The sequence below is a fragment of the Lottia gigantea genome, assembly GCF_000327385.1.
Source record: "Lottia gigantea unplaced genomic scaffold LOTGIsca_29, whole genome shotgun sequence".
Lineage (NCBI taxonomy): Eukaryota > Metazoa > Mollusca > Gastropoda > Lottiidae > Lottia > Lottia gigantea.
The window spans coordinates 265,341-282,480 of record NW_008708943.1 but is presented as its reverse complement, the minus strand read 5'-3'; the positions used below and the strand labels follow the sequence as shown (position 1 = coordinate 282,480).

Sequence of the window (17,140 nt, the reverse complement as noted above, 5' to 3'; positions counted from 1 at the left end):
GCCAAAATATATTTATCATTGCTCATACAATTACAAGGAGATTGTTATATTGGCATGTTTGATTTCGACTTTGAGGGATTACTGAACAATATTGAAATCAGTAGAGGTATGTGATTTGATTAATTGAATAGGGTTTTGGCTCGAGGGCCATGAATAACTACTTTGGATTACTTTTACTTGGAAATCTTCTAAGGCTTGTGGATGTGTGAAAATAAGACCTACATATACCACGTTAGATCATCTGTCTTGCAAATATTCAAAAACCATTTTGTATGTGTCGGTCACAAAGCATTTATTTTTCACTTTACAATTTCCCGTTCAACGTTTGTGGATCTTGTAATTTTGTTTGTATTGTGTTTAATAAACTAGTATGGAAAAATGTAAGGGTCTACAAAGTATTAACTAGTTCGACAATTCTGGGATATGATAGCTCCAATCATGTGTGTACAGAAGTACCATGATTGAAGTCGTAAAGCAACGGAGTAATATAGGTAAGTACTTAAATGAAGTGAAGCACATTTTTAAGCCTTCTTATCTGACAAGAAACTGTTTTAATGACGTCTACCTGAGTTGGAATTCATTGATAATATAGTTGCAATATTCAAATATCGTGGTAATTAGAATATTATATTAATATATTTTGGTGTGAATGCCATCAGTGATTTTCTTTTTCAATTTGCATAGTACAAGAATAGCCTGTGCCCCCGCTCCCGCCCCTCTGGAAAATATTGTGGCCCCTTCTCGGCCCTCTCAACTAACCCTTCATAGCAACACCACTGTTGTCCGCTTTTGTTAAAACTCTTCTTTTGTTTTGCGAACTGGACGAAGGTTAAGGTGACCGACGCTTAGAAATGTCAGCATTGCCAAAAATCATGATCAATTGAAAGTCAACACAAATGTCAAATAGTCGGCTAAAATTATCAATTAATCTAAAACTATATCATATGTCGGAAACTAGGTAACGCCTGAGTACTGCAATCAGGTGCACTTGACAATATTGGTCTAAAATTTCAAAATGTCGTATATCATTAAAAGAGTATAAATCTTACTACCGTGAAGGAACAGAAGAACCATTATAGCCATGTAAAGTAAAGAGCGGTAGAACCATTAGCTTAATACAGTACAGAACAGAACAACCATTAGCTGAATAAGGCACAGAACAGAACAACCATTAGCTTAATAAGTCACGGAAAAGTAGAACCATTAGCCTAATAAGGTACGGAACAGAACGACCATTAGCTTAATAAGGTACGGAACAGAACAACCATTAGCCTAATAGGACACGGAACAGTATACCCATTAGCCTAATACTAGGCCAGTGCTTTCATTGAGACTCGTCTAAATACACCCTAACACAGCACAGAGCAGAAGAACTATTAGCCTAATATAATACAAGACAGTTATGTAGAACAACATAAATTAGTATAGAACAGAACAACCATTAGCTTAATAATGCATATAATAGAAGAACCATTAGCCCAATTAGGTAAAGCCTACATTACAGTTAGAAGTCAAATTCTACTTTTTAGGCCCACCAGTCCCATACAGTTCAGAACATAAGACGTAAAATTATACTTATTAGCCCAATAAGATACAGAACAATAAAACCATTAGCCCAATAATCGGAGTAATCGGATATACAAGCCCCAAAAAGTACAGAAATCCCTTCAATGGCCCAATAAAGAACAGAACAGTAAGGCGTACGTTCTGTGTATATGAAAGGAAGTATAATAGGCTATAACACCAAGGTAAACCAGGGTTTATTGTATTGGAATGTCTATGGCTATAGATAATAATAGAGCAGTTGTCACTAATAGAAAGTCAATACGATACGAGAGTATTCTATTCCACCACACTGATCCTTGGAATTATCATTTTATAGTCGTAACGATGTACTATTCTCTAAATGGTAAGTATGTGTCATTTGGTTACAATTTTCATTCTGTGTATTTTTTTAGTATCTTATATCCTAGTTGACCGATATTTTACTATTTTGATAGTGATCTCGTTGTGTTTTTTGTGTTATTGGTACCCTTTGGGTCGTCTGGTGATTTGAAGCATCTAGTCGGACTAAACGCGTTTGCATGCAACTTGTCGCAGAAACTGAGTGCTCATGTCGACTATATCAAGCTTATTTCCTTATATTATGATATATTATATAGTAACTATCCCGACAAATCTGACCCTATCTGTTCCTCGTCACGTCCAAGGAACGGTTATGGGCAGATTTGTTGGGCAATTTATTAACATGAGCAACTTGTGGTACTGTCATCTGATTAACCGTACTTTGCTTTGGACAATGCTGTCAATCTAGTCCGAAACTAATTTATTTCTTCGATTGAATAATTCACAGAAAATTACAGTTCGTTTTGGCCACTTGGGGCGAACGTGAGTCTTGTTTCATCCTGTTTGCTTAGTCGACGAGGAAATTTATTTTCGAAATTTAAAGAACAACTCTGCAACTTTTGAATCAATTTTGAGTAATAGGACAAGTTATAAATTCAATGAAAACTTTTCGCTATATTAATTGAAATCAGTTTTTGGTTTTTCGGTTACCAGAAATTTCCTTACAGAGTTTGTACTAAGCACAATGTTCATTTGAATGTTGGTGATCTACTTCTGATCAAATTCAAAGGAAGTTGATAGTCGTAATGATTGTATTAACCCTGTATATATGACAAATGAGTGAGAAAGAAACACGGTTTGGTAATTTAACTGAACAATATTTATTGCTTGTCGCGTTTGTTAGTTATTGACGCCTGCTCGACCATTTGCGATTCTATTCATAAAAGTCGGCTAATGCGACTGTATTAGCAGTTGAATAGGTTATAATAGTACCCCAAAAATACTTTTTGACTTGACTGAAGTACTTTTGTCATACATTCATGTCTAAAATATAATACCTCTTTCCTGGTGGTAATTACTTTTCATTGCACACTACCTGGCGTTTACCGTTTTACCAAATAAGGGACAGACGAATAAAACGTAAAACTCCATTTTCACTTCACTTCATTTTGTAATTTCCTTACCAATCAATATGAACTGAAGTTGTCTAAAATTGATTTATTCCTGTCTATTAGCATCCGTTATATTTCTATGCTATGCTATGTTATTTATGTTCGGTTATGTTATGTTTATGTCAAGTTATGATTTGTATGATTAAGTAAAGCAGTAATTATGCTGTGTGTCTATATGCTCAAACTTCATGTTGTCCAATAAGAGTTTCTTTTATGTTTGCCAATTACCTGACAAATCAACACGTCTAAAATTAACGGGCATTGGTTATGTTTCTATGCTATGCTATGTTATTTAGGTTCAGTTATGTTATGTTTATGTCGAGCTCTAGGTAGAACTGAAATTAGTGTCTGTTCAGCTATGCTGAAATTTATGTTATTGTTATCAAATAAAGTTTCTTTTATGTTATCAAATTTCATTGTTGTTGATATAACATATTAATATGTAGGTGAACTAAACGTCAGAATCTCATTGTGAAAAGTACTACGGTAGGTAGGTAGGTAGATGACAAGTTAACGTTCGCGTCTAGCGGATGCTGATATCGCAAACTAGGTAGTTGTTGGTAGTCTTAGTAGTTGGTAGTTTGAAAAGTAGTACGGACATAACACAGTTTAAGTATATACTCGGTCAAAAAGTAAGGGTTTTGTATTGCAGATAGGGTCATAAAATTTGAACTAATTGTTAGAAATAAGTGACCGCTAAGCGAGAAAACACTCCAGTTTTTTATTTGAGATAAAATCGTCATACAATTTGAAATCTTTGTCGATTAATGATCTCTGATTGCTCTTTAGATCCCGTTAAATGGAGTCAACAAAAACTGATTAATAGGCCTATGATATTTGAACAAGGCCGCAATTCATTTTATGTTATCATTTTATGATCTCGTAAATCACGAGTTAAAGAGTGATATTGTGATTTCGGGGTTTATGGCGTCCATGGCAACCTCTGACAGCAACTCTTGAAAACCTCCAATACCTAGGAATTGGTGGTGCTCTGCCAAGTTAAGAAGCTTTAGATCAAAGAGTGATTGTGGTCTTATCCCTGACATTCTTTCTATTATCTCCCTTGTCAATTGTCTTGATTAATGAAGGTGTAATCTGTAATCTGACAGTAGTATAGTAATTGCTGAATGATTCGGGATTATTTTTACCATTCCTTCCACAATTTTTTTCTGTGACTCTTTACCTTTAAGCTCTTGAGTTTAAGTCAATATCTTAAAAAGTTATGAGCGCCATTATAAGTAGGCAACTTGATGCCACGGCACAATTAAGTCTGCCAACTTGTACGATCTTGTTTGTTTCAGACGAAAACAATTGATTTAATAAAGCATTGCTATATCATAATGACAAATTTGTCACCCTTCATGCGTAGATTATCTTGAGGCTTTCTGTAATAGGTAATTGATTGATTGTTCAAAAGACATAGCTCCAGACAAGTGTAGATCTATTTCTATTTATGGAATGCAGACATTTATTCCTGTAAAAATCAAAGAAAAAGATCAATACTGTGAAGAAAATGAGGCAATTTTTTTTCCATTGCAAAAGCCAAATCAATAAAAATCAAATAGTAGCTTAGTAACAATAATACGTCATTTAGTTTTCTACAAATTAGTCTGAAACTGGTTTGAATACCAACAAAATCTTTCAATAGTACAAACAAAGTGCGATTAACAGACGATCGAGCTAAAAATGCGACTTTTGGTTCCTTATTTATCTAATGAGGTTATCGTTCTACTTTATTGGACTAATGAAATGAAATATAATTTGGCGTCCAACTATTCTATACCTCATTGGACTAATGAAATGAAATGTATTGTACCTTTATACCTGACTGAGCTCCTGAAATAGATTGTTCTGTATCTCATTGACATTATGAAATGGAATGGTTGTTTGACGATCTTCTTTGACCGTCAAATTCAAGTTTGTCTGTATCTATATAAACCTATTCTGGAAATTCTATAAGGTTTGTCTGAATCCAGACAAAGACCTGCTTCTCTTCTCATTTTAAAGAAGTACTTTTATTTTCCCCAATCGATTGTAAGACAAGTTTGATATAAAATCATAATTATGGTCGATATTTCATTGTCTACGAAACAATGGTTTAGCGTTATATTGACAGCTTCATGATCTTCTAACTCAGGTTATTAATGCACACCAGCTAGCAGGCAGTTGTTAGGGACACTTGAGCGTGTGATACAGTAGGATAGGGGTCCGTGCTGCATCACTGTTTGGAGGAAAGAGCTGAAAGCAACCTGAGAGAACATTGATACATTTGAGCTTTACGAAAGCAAGGGAATAAAGGCAGCAGGAAATTAGATTGCAAAATCTTTATTGCCACAATGATTTCAAGCAGGGGTTATCTCTCTGGCGGTAGGGGGGTAAATACCAATATATATTCTCCGACATGAAAAACGATTTCATGAAAAACCCTAGAGAAAATCAAGAAATTGTAAGGATTTATAGGGGAAAGGGAGGTGATGAGATCGACCACGGACCCTTAAAGGAACAATAGAAAGAAAAGGGTTGAAAACCCCTGATGGATCTAGAAATGGACCAATCTTAGCAAAAACATGCACCCAAATTGCCTTGAAATTCCTGACAACGAGCCTCTTGTTGGCACTTTTCTTGATAATATCTAGCTATCAAGTAATTTAGCTTTTGAAATGTACAATCAATCCTAATGGCGACCAATAGAAGAGTAGTCAAGAAGGATATTAAATGTTATTAACTGTGGTATAAATAGTATATCAATGATTTATGCGTATTGAATATGTTTGTATAAATACCATTAGTTTTGTATCAACCTGTAGCATTATAATAATAGCCGGTTTATAACAATACTTAAAGCTTTTAATGTCCTCTTTATTCAAATATTCCCACTATTAAAGATTGACCTAGTGAAATCCACACAGTAAAATATATATAATTAGCAAGATTACAATGCTAATGGTTTTTATACTTTCAATATTCCATAGTTATCAGGGCCAAGGGGCAAATGTTTTGTATAGGAATAGTTGTACAGGATCTAAGGCTGAAATTTAACACTAAAATACCTGATGTCGCTTTACTTATGGGTTTATCACCTGACAGCAATTATAGATTGTCAATTTGGATTCCTTTTTTAGAGAGTTCACATGACTTATATTGTAATTGATGTTTAGTCTGATTAAAGAAATCTGTTATTCTAAAACTCTGACCAGGTCAAAAGTTTCCTTAATTATGAAGAGATTTGGAAGTTTGGACACATTTGAAAAATCTTTTTGAAAAGGTCACGAGTGTTGACTCTAATCAATTTTAGTTATCTATCATGAGTTATTCATTGATTTAAAAGTAAACAATGTTTCAATACGAAATGTCGATCGGAGATATCTTAATTTATAACAAATGACTTTGATACGATAGTTATACTGTTTTCAAATAGTTCGATATATCTACACTGTAAAACTTGTCTGTAGAATGTAGCCATTAGAATTACATTGATAAGATTGTTATATTCAAATAGTTCGATATATCTACACTGTAAAACTTGTCTGTAGAATATAGCCATTAGAATTACATTGATAAGATTGTTATATTAAAATAGTTCGATATATCTACACTGTAAAACTTGTCTGTAGAATATAGCCATTAGAATTACATTAATAAGATTGTTATATTCAAATAGTTCGATATATCTACACTGTAAAACTTGTCTGTAGAATATAGCCATTAGAATTACATTGATAAGATTGTTATATTCAAATAGTTCGATATATCTACACTGTAAAACTTGTCTGTAGAATGTAGCCATTAGAATTACATTGATAAGATTGTTATATTCAAATAGTTCGATATATCTACACTGTAAAACTTGTCTGTAGAATGTAGCCATTAGAATTACATTGATAAGATTGTTATATTCAAATAGTTCGATATATCTACACTGTAAAACTTGTCTGTAGAATATAGCCGTTAGAATTACATTGATAAGATTGTTATATTCAAATAGTTTGATGTATCTACACTGTATAGAATATCCTTCAGAATTACTTTGATGCGAATAGTTATATTCAAATAGTTCGATATACCTACACTGTAAAACGATTAACATAAATTGTGCTCTATGTGCTCTATCTCTTAAACCAAGAGTACGTGTGTGATAGCAAATTTTACTGAAATTTTTTACAGTGTACACTTGTTCAATTGAAATGTTCAATAATAAATTTGAACTCGGAGTTTATTAATCAAACAGATAAGAACATTACTATTCTTTATCATTTCTTACTTAAAGTTTACAAATCTTTTTGTTGGACTTGACAGTGTATGTACATGATAATTGCAAATTGTTCAAATATTGATGGGGAAAAAATGAAATGAATTTGGTTTTTACTACCCGAATTTCGGATCATTGGAGATACAAAGTTTGTTGGAATCTGTACAAAAAGTTGGCCTGTATGCTAAGGATGTTTAAGAGTGAATATATGAATCGTTTGAATTATTCAGATATAGTGTCAGATACTGTGCAAGATATGGGACTAATGGATCTGTTGCTTGACAAAATAAGGTCCCTACCCATTCCTTGAACGCCATACACGGATGGGATATCGTCACTATAATACCTCCGATGAACACGTAGGGCCAGGTTTGTCGGGCTATTGAATCAGATGTGAATAGAAGTACCAAATAGACCGAGTCACAATAAGAAAACATATATGCACATCGCTTTCGGACACAAATACAAATACACAGGAAACCTACAGAAACTGTTGGTACAAAGAAACTTTGGTCGCATGAAAACTTATGTACGTACAGGAAACATTTTGACTCAAAGAAATGTTGTCGAACGCTTCCAAATGTTGTAACAGTTCTGTTTGATTGCATTAATTTAATGTATTATATTTCATAAAACCGCATTTTTTTTCTATTTTCAGATTGTGTATGTAACAAAAAGTAGAAAATCGCATGAATTAATAATTTAACAACCATCATGGAGAGACGAGGCTTCAAACCCGAAAGAACCCGAAGCCCCGCTTATGAAAAAAGGAATCGACATCGTAGGCATGATACAGGTACGGATGAAATTATACGATTCGTTCGAGAAAGACAGTTGGAAAGACAACCAACTATATTAAGACTTCAAAAGAAAGCACCATTACCTGATATAGGACAGTTACCTCCCCTTGGTGTTCAAGACTCTGGATTTATTGACAAACCAGTGGAGGATAGTTACAGTGAGGAATATGATGTACCTGATGATGAAGTCATGGCCATTGAACAAAACGCAGGAATATTGTGTGCGTCGCCTGTGGGAAATCGAAGATCCGATTTCAGGTCAAACAAATCTCTTGGTTCCAAATCATTCCAAAGTTTTCCCTCTCGGAATGATCCTTCAAGGTTGTCAAATAGAAGTTTAAATAAGTCATTTAATGGACGATATATTCGAGTTAACAGACTACTTAATCCTTTACCGCCCTTGATGCGTCGTGATGAACTTCCTGTCAGACCATCTGCACCTTCTCCAAGTGTTACTCCGCCTCTTCCAGGTCACGAGGATGAACTTGATTCTGCTGGCGAACCTATCGATTTTATCGATCCAGCATGAAACTGTCCATTATTCCTCTTAGTATTCTGATCTCAGATCTATCTGAATGGATATACCAAGGATTTATGTCAAGTGTTAAGTGATCGTTTAACGTTTATTGCGTTATTTATAATTTCGGCAGCAGATATAAATAAGGATTGAATGTAGATTTTTTTGCGTTCATTGGTTGATGAACGCAGAATTTTAACGTGTTGATTAAATGGATTATACTTATACTTTGTGTGATTTTGAATATTCTATGCGTGTCTCACCGCCGATTGTAAAATTGTAATATTGCAACTCAGAACTGGGATCAGTCCGTGAGTCTGTGTGTTACCTCGGTTGACTATGCTCATGTGTTACCTCTCAGGATGTCAAAATGTTATTTCGGTAATCTTTATGGAATTAATATACCAAATAAACAATATTAGCGATATGAACTCTTTAGAGGGATGCATAAACCAATATGATGTTCTCTAAGGAAACTTATTAGAGTAAAAACAAGAACAGTGCCAAAACGTGTTCGTAGAGATCATTGTCGATAACAAACGACAACTCGATGCAAAATACATAAATGGTCTACCTCATATTGACAACCACCAAGTTAGAGACGATCTCTGAAATTACTCATATGTGTATGTGACTGTGAAGTGAATCTGCATGCTATTGACTACTCATGTTTTGCTGTTGACACGTGTTTAAGATACATATTCTTCGTCAGGACAGCTATGTGTTTGATATCTTAGTCTGTACTTTACACAAAAATACGTCAAATATTTGTATCATATGATGTTTACAAATAATAATTTATTTCAAAAGATTTATATCAGATCGACATCTTTGTATTACTTCTGTTAGGATCCCCAAACGCTGCAAGTCAAAGTTGCACATAAAAACCTCCACAACAATTATTTCCCTACATCCATTATTGTCAAAAATACCTCCAATACATCCCATCCCCGTATGCACTGCTGTAGGATGGGTAACTCTGTGAGTACTGTGGAAATATTTCTTATCTGCAGATGTAAGGTGAGGTGGAAATATTTTTAAATTATACCAGGAGTAAATCTATACAACAATTAATTTCAGAGCAGATGGACGTAAAGTTCCATTCCTCTCTCATAATCATCTGACAATAACTTCCAAATAGAGGTCACGGTGGGGTTTCCTTTCTTCCTTTATAGGGGTGGGGAAAAAGGGGGGAGGGGGGGGGGGGTCGGGTGGGGTTGTGTGCCGATACTATCGTTATGTTATGTGCTCTACTTATTACAATGCGTCATTACTCGCAGAATCTCAATCCATACGTCCGTCTAATGCTGTGCTGTTTAATGCATCACAAAAATTGTGTTTACTATGCATTGCGTCATTCAACTGGTAGATTTCAGTGATAACTGCAGGCCAAAGGTCAACGTACAAATTGACAAATAAATAGGATTTACTCATTATATAAGTTATAATACAACTGTAAACAATAATAAACATAACAATATCACAGTTGGACAATAATAATCACAGTTTGGCCTGGATAAAAGACGACTTTTTAGGGGGATTTGGCCGTCTTATAGTTATGGTAAAACATAATTCTAGTGCCTCTCGTCAATTCCGCCATTTAAAGCAGTTATAGATGAACACAGGCTGTTCACCACTTCCGTTGCTACGTTTTTATCAAATTGTAGACTAGCAGAAGTTGGATTGCATTGGACAATTGAAATAGATAGATGAAAAAGCACATAAAACTCCTTAAGCAATGTCACAAACATATAAAAGCATTTACACAATATGGCATGACTTTCTCGGGACGCGTTCGATGAGTGTTCCATCGTTAAAAATTCAACCATCAATTTTGTAGGTAGTCAATGAAATCAGAAAGTACTGCTAGTCATTGGTGGTTGATGAAAAGATGTGTGTGGCCAGTTGTTTGTAGTAAACTGTATTTTTAAACTAGACATGTCATGACATCAGGTTCCCCTGTTGACACCGCATTGTCAGCTTCATTACAAACATGGTTTATCCGGACGTTAGCATCGTATGTCAAACTGATAACTCTGCTAACCAACCGGTTGCCTTCTTGTTCAATTATCCGGTTCCTAATAATGACCGATACAGTATGCCTGAATATTCGTGCTGGAAAACACATGTTGTCTAATCATCGACCCATTCAACACCGGATATCAGAAGCACACGGTTCTGTAGACAAACCTATAAATTCACGTCCGCTCAAAGATTTATTAGACTCTAATGGAGGTAATTTCATCACTGTCAATGCTTTAGCTTTTGCTATATCTGGTAATTTTCGCCTGGGTCGTGTTACGGGCGAGGCTCTGGTGTCGTGTAAAGCCGCCTCTGTGGGGGTAAATGGTCGGGATTTAGGAACGTAACATCCAGATCTCAATCCACGATCCACAAGAGTGCTGCTACGATTCAGAAGTCGTGACGGGTGCAATTCGGATGAAGACACAGCGCCTATTGGGGTAAATGTTTGTGGAGTGAAACTCCGGGGAGGTAAAGGGGAATAAGTTTTGTAAGTAACATCTTCCAGTCCTTCACGACCTTCACAAAAACTTCTAATAGGAGTTTTCCGACCTAATGGTTCAATTTTAGCTGATGACAGTCGTGGTCGACGCCGGATGTAAGAATCATTAACTATAGGGTTCGGGGGCTCAGGGTCTTGTGTCGCTTTGAGTAGCGAGAGCTCGTATCTTATTCCATAGCCGCCTTTCGATCTGGAGGGAGCACGCGCAGATTCAATAACCTGCTCGTCTGGCTCCGTGTCACTCAGGTCCAGTTTATCTTCTCGTGGGGTATACATTCGTCTTCGTGGATTAGATTTAGAAGATCGTTGATGTTGGTGTATTGGATTTGCAGACGGATCTCGACTTGCTATTCCACTGTCGTCATCGCACTCAATATCATTATAGAACCCCATTGAAGTTTTACATCGCACTCCACTGTGTCGTCTTAAAGAGATAGTCTCGGCCAGTTTTCGTTCCGTTTCTTCAATAGATTCATCACTCTCTGTCAGATTTCCAGTTTCGTCGTCCGTTTTTACATCCGAGTCGTCTGACTCCAGCGCAAATTCCTTAAACTTTTGATTCAAACACTCTTGGTCTTTTAACAACCGTAATATTTGTTCCGCTTTGGATTTTTTGAAGTCTTTGTTCAGATTCGACAGTATGTCCTTTTCGCTACCACTGTCCGCCATTTTGAATTTTTCAGTTTCTAATCTTTGTGAAATCTGTGCTCAAAAGAGAGTCTTGTTGATTACACTATGGGCCTCATTAAACATCACAAGTTATAGTTTTCTTCAGATTTAATGGTGTCTCCCGATATGATATCGTCTAATGTTATATTACTGGTAAACGATTCGTTGACAAAGTCAAATGCGGGTGTCGCTGGCAATGTCAAATTCACTCATGAAGTGAAACGCATGTGCACTTAATAATGTAGTAAATAGTTCACTATCGATGGATTCTGTATCTGAAACACATGTATACTTATGTTCGCAGTAGGAAATTCATAACTGACAATAGTTCACTGACTTAAACATATTCTCAATGCAAGTAGTAACTTATTTACGTAAATTCTCGAACCTGCAAGTGAACTCGGATTAGCTGAGTCACACAATAATGAAATCGTTTGGCACTGTGTCAACTAAGCCGGGATTATTCTTTGGTGTAATCTGTTAATCCGCCTAAGATTAATCCAAGTTTCTGGGGTGGAAACGGGTAAATTCAAAACCACAGACCCGTTGGCTTAATTGCTTTCAGAATTATATGATTATTTTTTCTTTATATTTCACTGGTATCAATAATTGTAGACCCGTACCATCTGTTTTGTTACTACGTTACTGGAAAAGACGTTAAGTTAAATTGAAATAACCAACAACAGCACTGTTCCGCTCTGCGATTGCAAGTGTCAATTCAGTATAACTTTTCCAAATTTTAAATATTCATTTCCTACACTTTTCTAAATTCTAAAATCTCGCCCAGTTGCTTCAAATATGTTAGATTTGCGCAAATTCGTTTCATCCAAACATTTAAATGTTGGTTATGTTCGTTATAGGCAACATTCTACAATTCACTTTTCAGTTTAAGAGCACGGATTTAAACACCTACCAACTTCGGATTCACAGATGGTTGTTTTCACCTGCTAATGCCAGGGTTCTTCAACAAATAAGGTTGCTCTATCTGTAAAGAAAAATAGTGAATATTCTGAGGTTATTGTGATAACAAAATTGAAATACTCAGGTTACTCCATTCTGTAGCTTTATTAAAATCTAACTTTGATTCAGTTAGTGTCTATTATATATAAAAATTCACGTTGCCTTGACTCGCTCACAATAAGCTGTGAGTAACAATAATCAATGATTGCATTCCAGACTTCGACAAGAACCACATTCCTATATTTACCTTGACTTTTAGCACAGTAAGTCTTCCCAGCACTACAGTAATCCAAATTTCATGTCTATAGCAGATATAATGGTATAACGTTGAACAACAGATATTACATTCTAATTAACGTATCAAAACATGACGTTATCGAATAACGTTATATCACACTTGTTAAAAATGTACCACGTGATCTAAACCTGTCGAATGCAAACTCGAGATTAAAATATTCCTACTTTCAATTTGTTTCCAATGTTCAAATCAACCAAATATCTTTTCAAACTATACACATACCGTTTTAAAATTCTCTCTATTCTACTGGTAAAGGTTTGGACGAGAACAATGCGTCGCTATGGATAAACTATAGCCTATACATTAGATTACAGTAATCCTAAACCTACGTTGTCACGGTTAACTATTGAAACTGTACTATATCCACAGTCGTATAGATTGAACATTTAATTGTTGAAGATTATATAGGCTAATCACGCCAAAACACCAATCTACTATACACTCAAATCCCTATTACTAAGTTACTTTTGGTGAGATTTCTTTCAAATTTAAATTGATTTTACATTTCAAACTAAACATGACAATGCATGTTTGGATTTATAAAGGTATAGAGTCGTCCAATTATTTAGTCCACCACTGATAGAGTTCAATTCAAGCTTTTGCTATGCAAAAAAAGGAAACTGACACCTGATTCGTTCACAATTGTATAAACACCGATGACCTAAAAAATGATTCAGTTGGAATTTATTTTGGTAAACCAAATGCTAAAATGATTGTCAAATGAACAGTGCGCCAGGTGTGCTTTTTGATAAGGAAGCTGAAAAGAAGTTCTTCCGACTGGTTACATCTTCACAATGTCAAGGCATACTAATACCTTGACTGGAATAACCACTAGTCTTGTATCACGGAATGCAACAATTTGATTTGATTCTGGCGAATACATCCAGTCAGAGCCTTGGACAGGAAGACTGCAAACATAATGTTTTCACATAATTTCTGCCGAGGCCTCTGATTGGTTGTATTAGCTAGCATACAATCCAATCAAATTGACCCATTTACAAACTTCCGTAATACAAGAACTATTGCAGACGATGTATAAGATGAATGTTCGCAATAGCTTGATATTGTCAAGATGGTATACTACAATATAGAATATATCCGTTTAAGTTCTATCAGCTGCTACAACGAATATTTAGACGACTGTATCACTTCAGTAAGTTACTATCTCGAGCTATATGAAACTATAAGCTGTTTTGTTATAAGTGGACTAATAATACAGTATGATTAAACACGACGTTTTACATTGATAGTACATGTAAACTTAAACAGGCGCCCGGGTTATCATATATATATAATCATTATATGTCACATGGTACAAATTGGGATTTGTTTTAAAAGCATATTGTCGTCTAAATAGTTATCGGTCAATGAGGAGAATCTAGGTTTCTGGACATCAACCGCGTCACTCACTGTTGTTTTTTACATTTCATTTCAGACCGACTTCGTGTTTCGACTTTGAAAAGTAAAAAAGATAGTTGAAATTAAACCTTAAAGACTGGCAAGACCATTATTTAGACGATCATCTCTCTTTAACCTCATAGTTCATACAGAATACGCAAAGCTACACAATACTGTCTTGATTAAACATTTAAGAAAAAACGTTTTGACGTGCCTGCAGTAACACAAATAATGTGACCTTTTCGTTAGAAACAATTTAACCGCTACAAATTTCAGGAAAGTTGTTTCAACTTACATCTGATCTGTTAGGAAACGGACAATCTGATGTATGTCGGCGTGGCGATGATGGGGAGCAGCAAATAACAGGAACACCTTTAAGGTCGTATAAAATATTGATTTGATTCAACTGAAGTCTTCATTATCTCAATTTGTAAAGTTTGTTAATACTAGTATATCCACAGCAATGGTAAACCGTTAACTTGTAGTCAGTACACAATACATGGGAGATAACCCAACTATATGTATCGGTGACGAGTTGGATTGGCAAAGTGCAAAGGCGATTCACAAATGCATCTTGGGGCAAGAAATATGTCTTTGAGATTCAGACAGGTGTCGAAATCTCGCTCGAAAGGATTAGATGCCTTAAGTTTGAATCTGACCTTATACACGTAAAACTCCATTCATTTCATTTCAGACATGGTATATGATAACGGCACATTTAGGGGCCAGATATAAAATTCACTTTTTATGAGAACTGCTCTGACGCACTTTTGGTTCGCTTGCTTTTAGAGTTTTCAACATGTTGAAAGACAAATTTCGCATATATTTTGATATCTATACAAAGCTTAACCATTAATGAGTCCATCAAGACATTACCGGATATTCTACGATGCCCGTGTTTACAAGAAAGCGGACGGGGTAAAGGATTACCACTCCATATGTCTACCCCTCAACTCTGCGGACTCGCGACCTCTTTCATCCAATCTAACGACAAGTTTTATGATCATAATACTGTAGTGTCAACAAGATGGAGTACCATTGTCCACAACATGGCGACATAAATACACAAACAAATCATAAATAATGAATACCATACATACTTCAACCTCCATTTTGTTTTTACTGGATTTTTCACTATGGACATATTTGTACTCACATCGGAAGAATATTCTGTAAAAAGTATGGATATAAAAGCGACCGGATTGTCCGAGATTTCAATTCTCGGCAAAATAACTCTGATTTTTAATCTTTTCGCGAATCTGTCATCTTGGATATCGTTTACTACGACTTCGTGGGGTGAGGGTTATGAGAACGACTCCAGGTTAGGTGTCGGGCTGTGGAAGATCTGCGGGACATCCCTACAAACACCATGTTTAGATACAGCAGGAGTTCGAATAGGTAGGTATGATTAGCCCCGGAAACTCGGCGTCGCATCATTACCACAAAATACCTGTTCGTCTGTCCATTCACAAAACGTTTTGTCTTCTGCACAGTATATTATATGACATGACTTTTTCAGAAGAAACGACAAACTGTCTCAAAACATATTAAAAATGATCACAGGGCAGGTGTCTCACAAGTAGAGGCGGCGCCAATAGTACAGCCACTTCATTTCTTATGAATTTAAACATTTTATTCGTCTTTGCTTCAAAATATGTGTCAGAATGCATCAAATCAATTTCTAAAAAATTCTCGCTCAGAAACTCCAAGGGAGGCTTATGACCAAGTAGACCCTAGACTCGAAACTTTTCCGGTTTCAATTTTCAGAATGCTGACTAAACTGTACTATTTGTATGCTTTCAGATTGGTACGCCTCAGTGCAAGCTTTCAGTATATTTGGTTTTGTAGGAAGTAATATATCAGTGGCTCTAATATTAATCTATATTTTCTGGCACCGGTTTAAGAAGAATACCAAGTTAGCCATGGCAGCTGGTATTATCTGCATTCTTTCAAGTAAGGTTAAAGGGATTTAAAATGGATTCCAGCCTTTGTCTGTAAATCGGGGTACATGCATTATATCAAAACGGGGGTTTGGTGGGGAGGGAAAGGGTTAGTATGCTTGATGTTATAGATGTTTAAACAAAAGTGGGGGAGGGAGAGAAGTTAAGTTTACACTATATGACAGCCATTGTCAAAACAGGAGGACTGAAAAAGCAAGCAAATTTCTGATCGCAAAGAATTGCGTCGCCCGAAGAATGTTCTGACAGCTACATGGATACGATATATGTGGATGCTCGAATTATGTTATGGACCTATGATTTACAAAACGTTGACTGATTCAAATGTGTTAAGCTGTATGTTAATTCAATGTTCATTTTCTATGTTTCAGGTGCAGCTTATCTACTAGCAGTGATAATATTCGCGTCTATGTTTAAAGATCTTGGAATGCACACACTATCCTGGTCGTTCATATTTACCGTTATAGCCCTTTTATTAGAAACTCTTGTCGGCTGTGCTTTACTAATTGACGCAAGAAACTTTATGTAAATTAGATATCCATTAAACATTGTAGTCTTTATGGAATAGTAACATATATGGTATACGATGTCTTCATATGTTGTTACAGTATGAAGTGATTTTAATGTTTTGTTTTATGAACGAGTCGCTCTGTTTTTGTGTTTTAAATGTTTTGTCTACGTTACCAAGTGAGGCCCTCTATTAACGTTATTGTCTACTGGCTGTTTTCAAGAAACAGTTTTCGAAAAACG

The 17,140-nt window shown here is 35.6% G+C and overlaps 3 protein-coding genes across 3 annotated transcripts; 2 read left to right on the top strand and 1 right to left on the bottom strand.

Annotated features, from left to right (window-relative positions):
* Positions 1 to 7,980: 7,980 nt before the first annotated feature.
* LOTGIDRAFT_161345 (hypothetical protein) lies at positions 7,981 to 8,595 on the top strand (the record flags this gene model as incomplete). The annotated part of the gene is made up of 1 exon (XM_009056746.1): positions 7,981 to 8,595. The coding sequence occupies one exon, from the start codon at positions 7,981 to 7,983 to the stop codon at positions 8,593 to 8,595; it is 615 nt and encodes a 204-aa protein (XP_009054994.1).
* Positions 8,596 to 10,025: 1,430 nt separating this feature from the next.
* Positions 10,026 to 11,776, bottom strand: LOTGIDRAFT_161344 (hypothetical protein; the record flags this gene model as incomplete). Its single annotated transcript, XM_009056745.1, has 2 exons — positions 10,026 to 10,036; positions 10,774 to 11,776. 2 exons carry the CDS (start codon positions 11,774 to 11,776, stop codon positions 10,026 to 10,028), a joined length of 1,014 nt encoding a protein of 337 aa, XP_009054993.1.
* Positions 11,777 to 15,568: 3,792 nt separating this feature from the next.
* On the top strand, positions 15,569 to 16,919 carry LOTGIDRAFT_161343 (hypothetical protein; the record flags this gene model as incomplete). Its single annotated transcript, XM_009056744.1, has 3 exons — positions 15,569 to 15,830; positions 16,236 to 16,385; positions 16,762 to 16,919. The coding sequence occupies 3 exons, from the start codon at positions 15,569 to 15,571 to the stop codon at positions 16,917 to 16,919; spliced, it is 570 nt and encodes a 189-aa protein (XP_009054992.1).
* Positions 16,920 to 17,140: the final 221 nt, after the last annotated feature.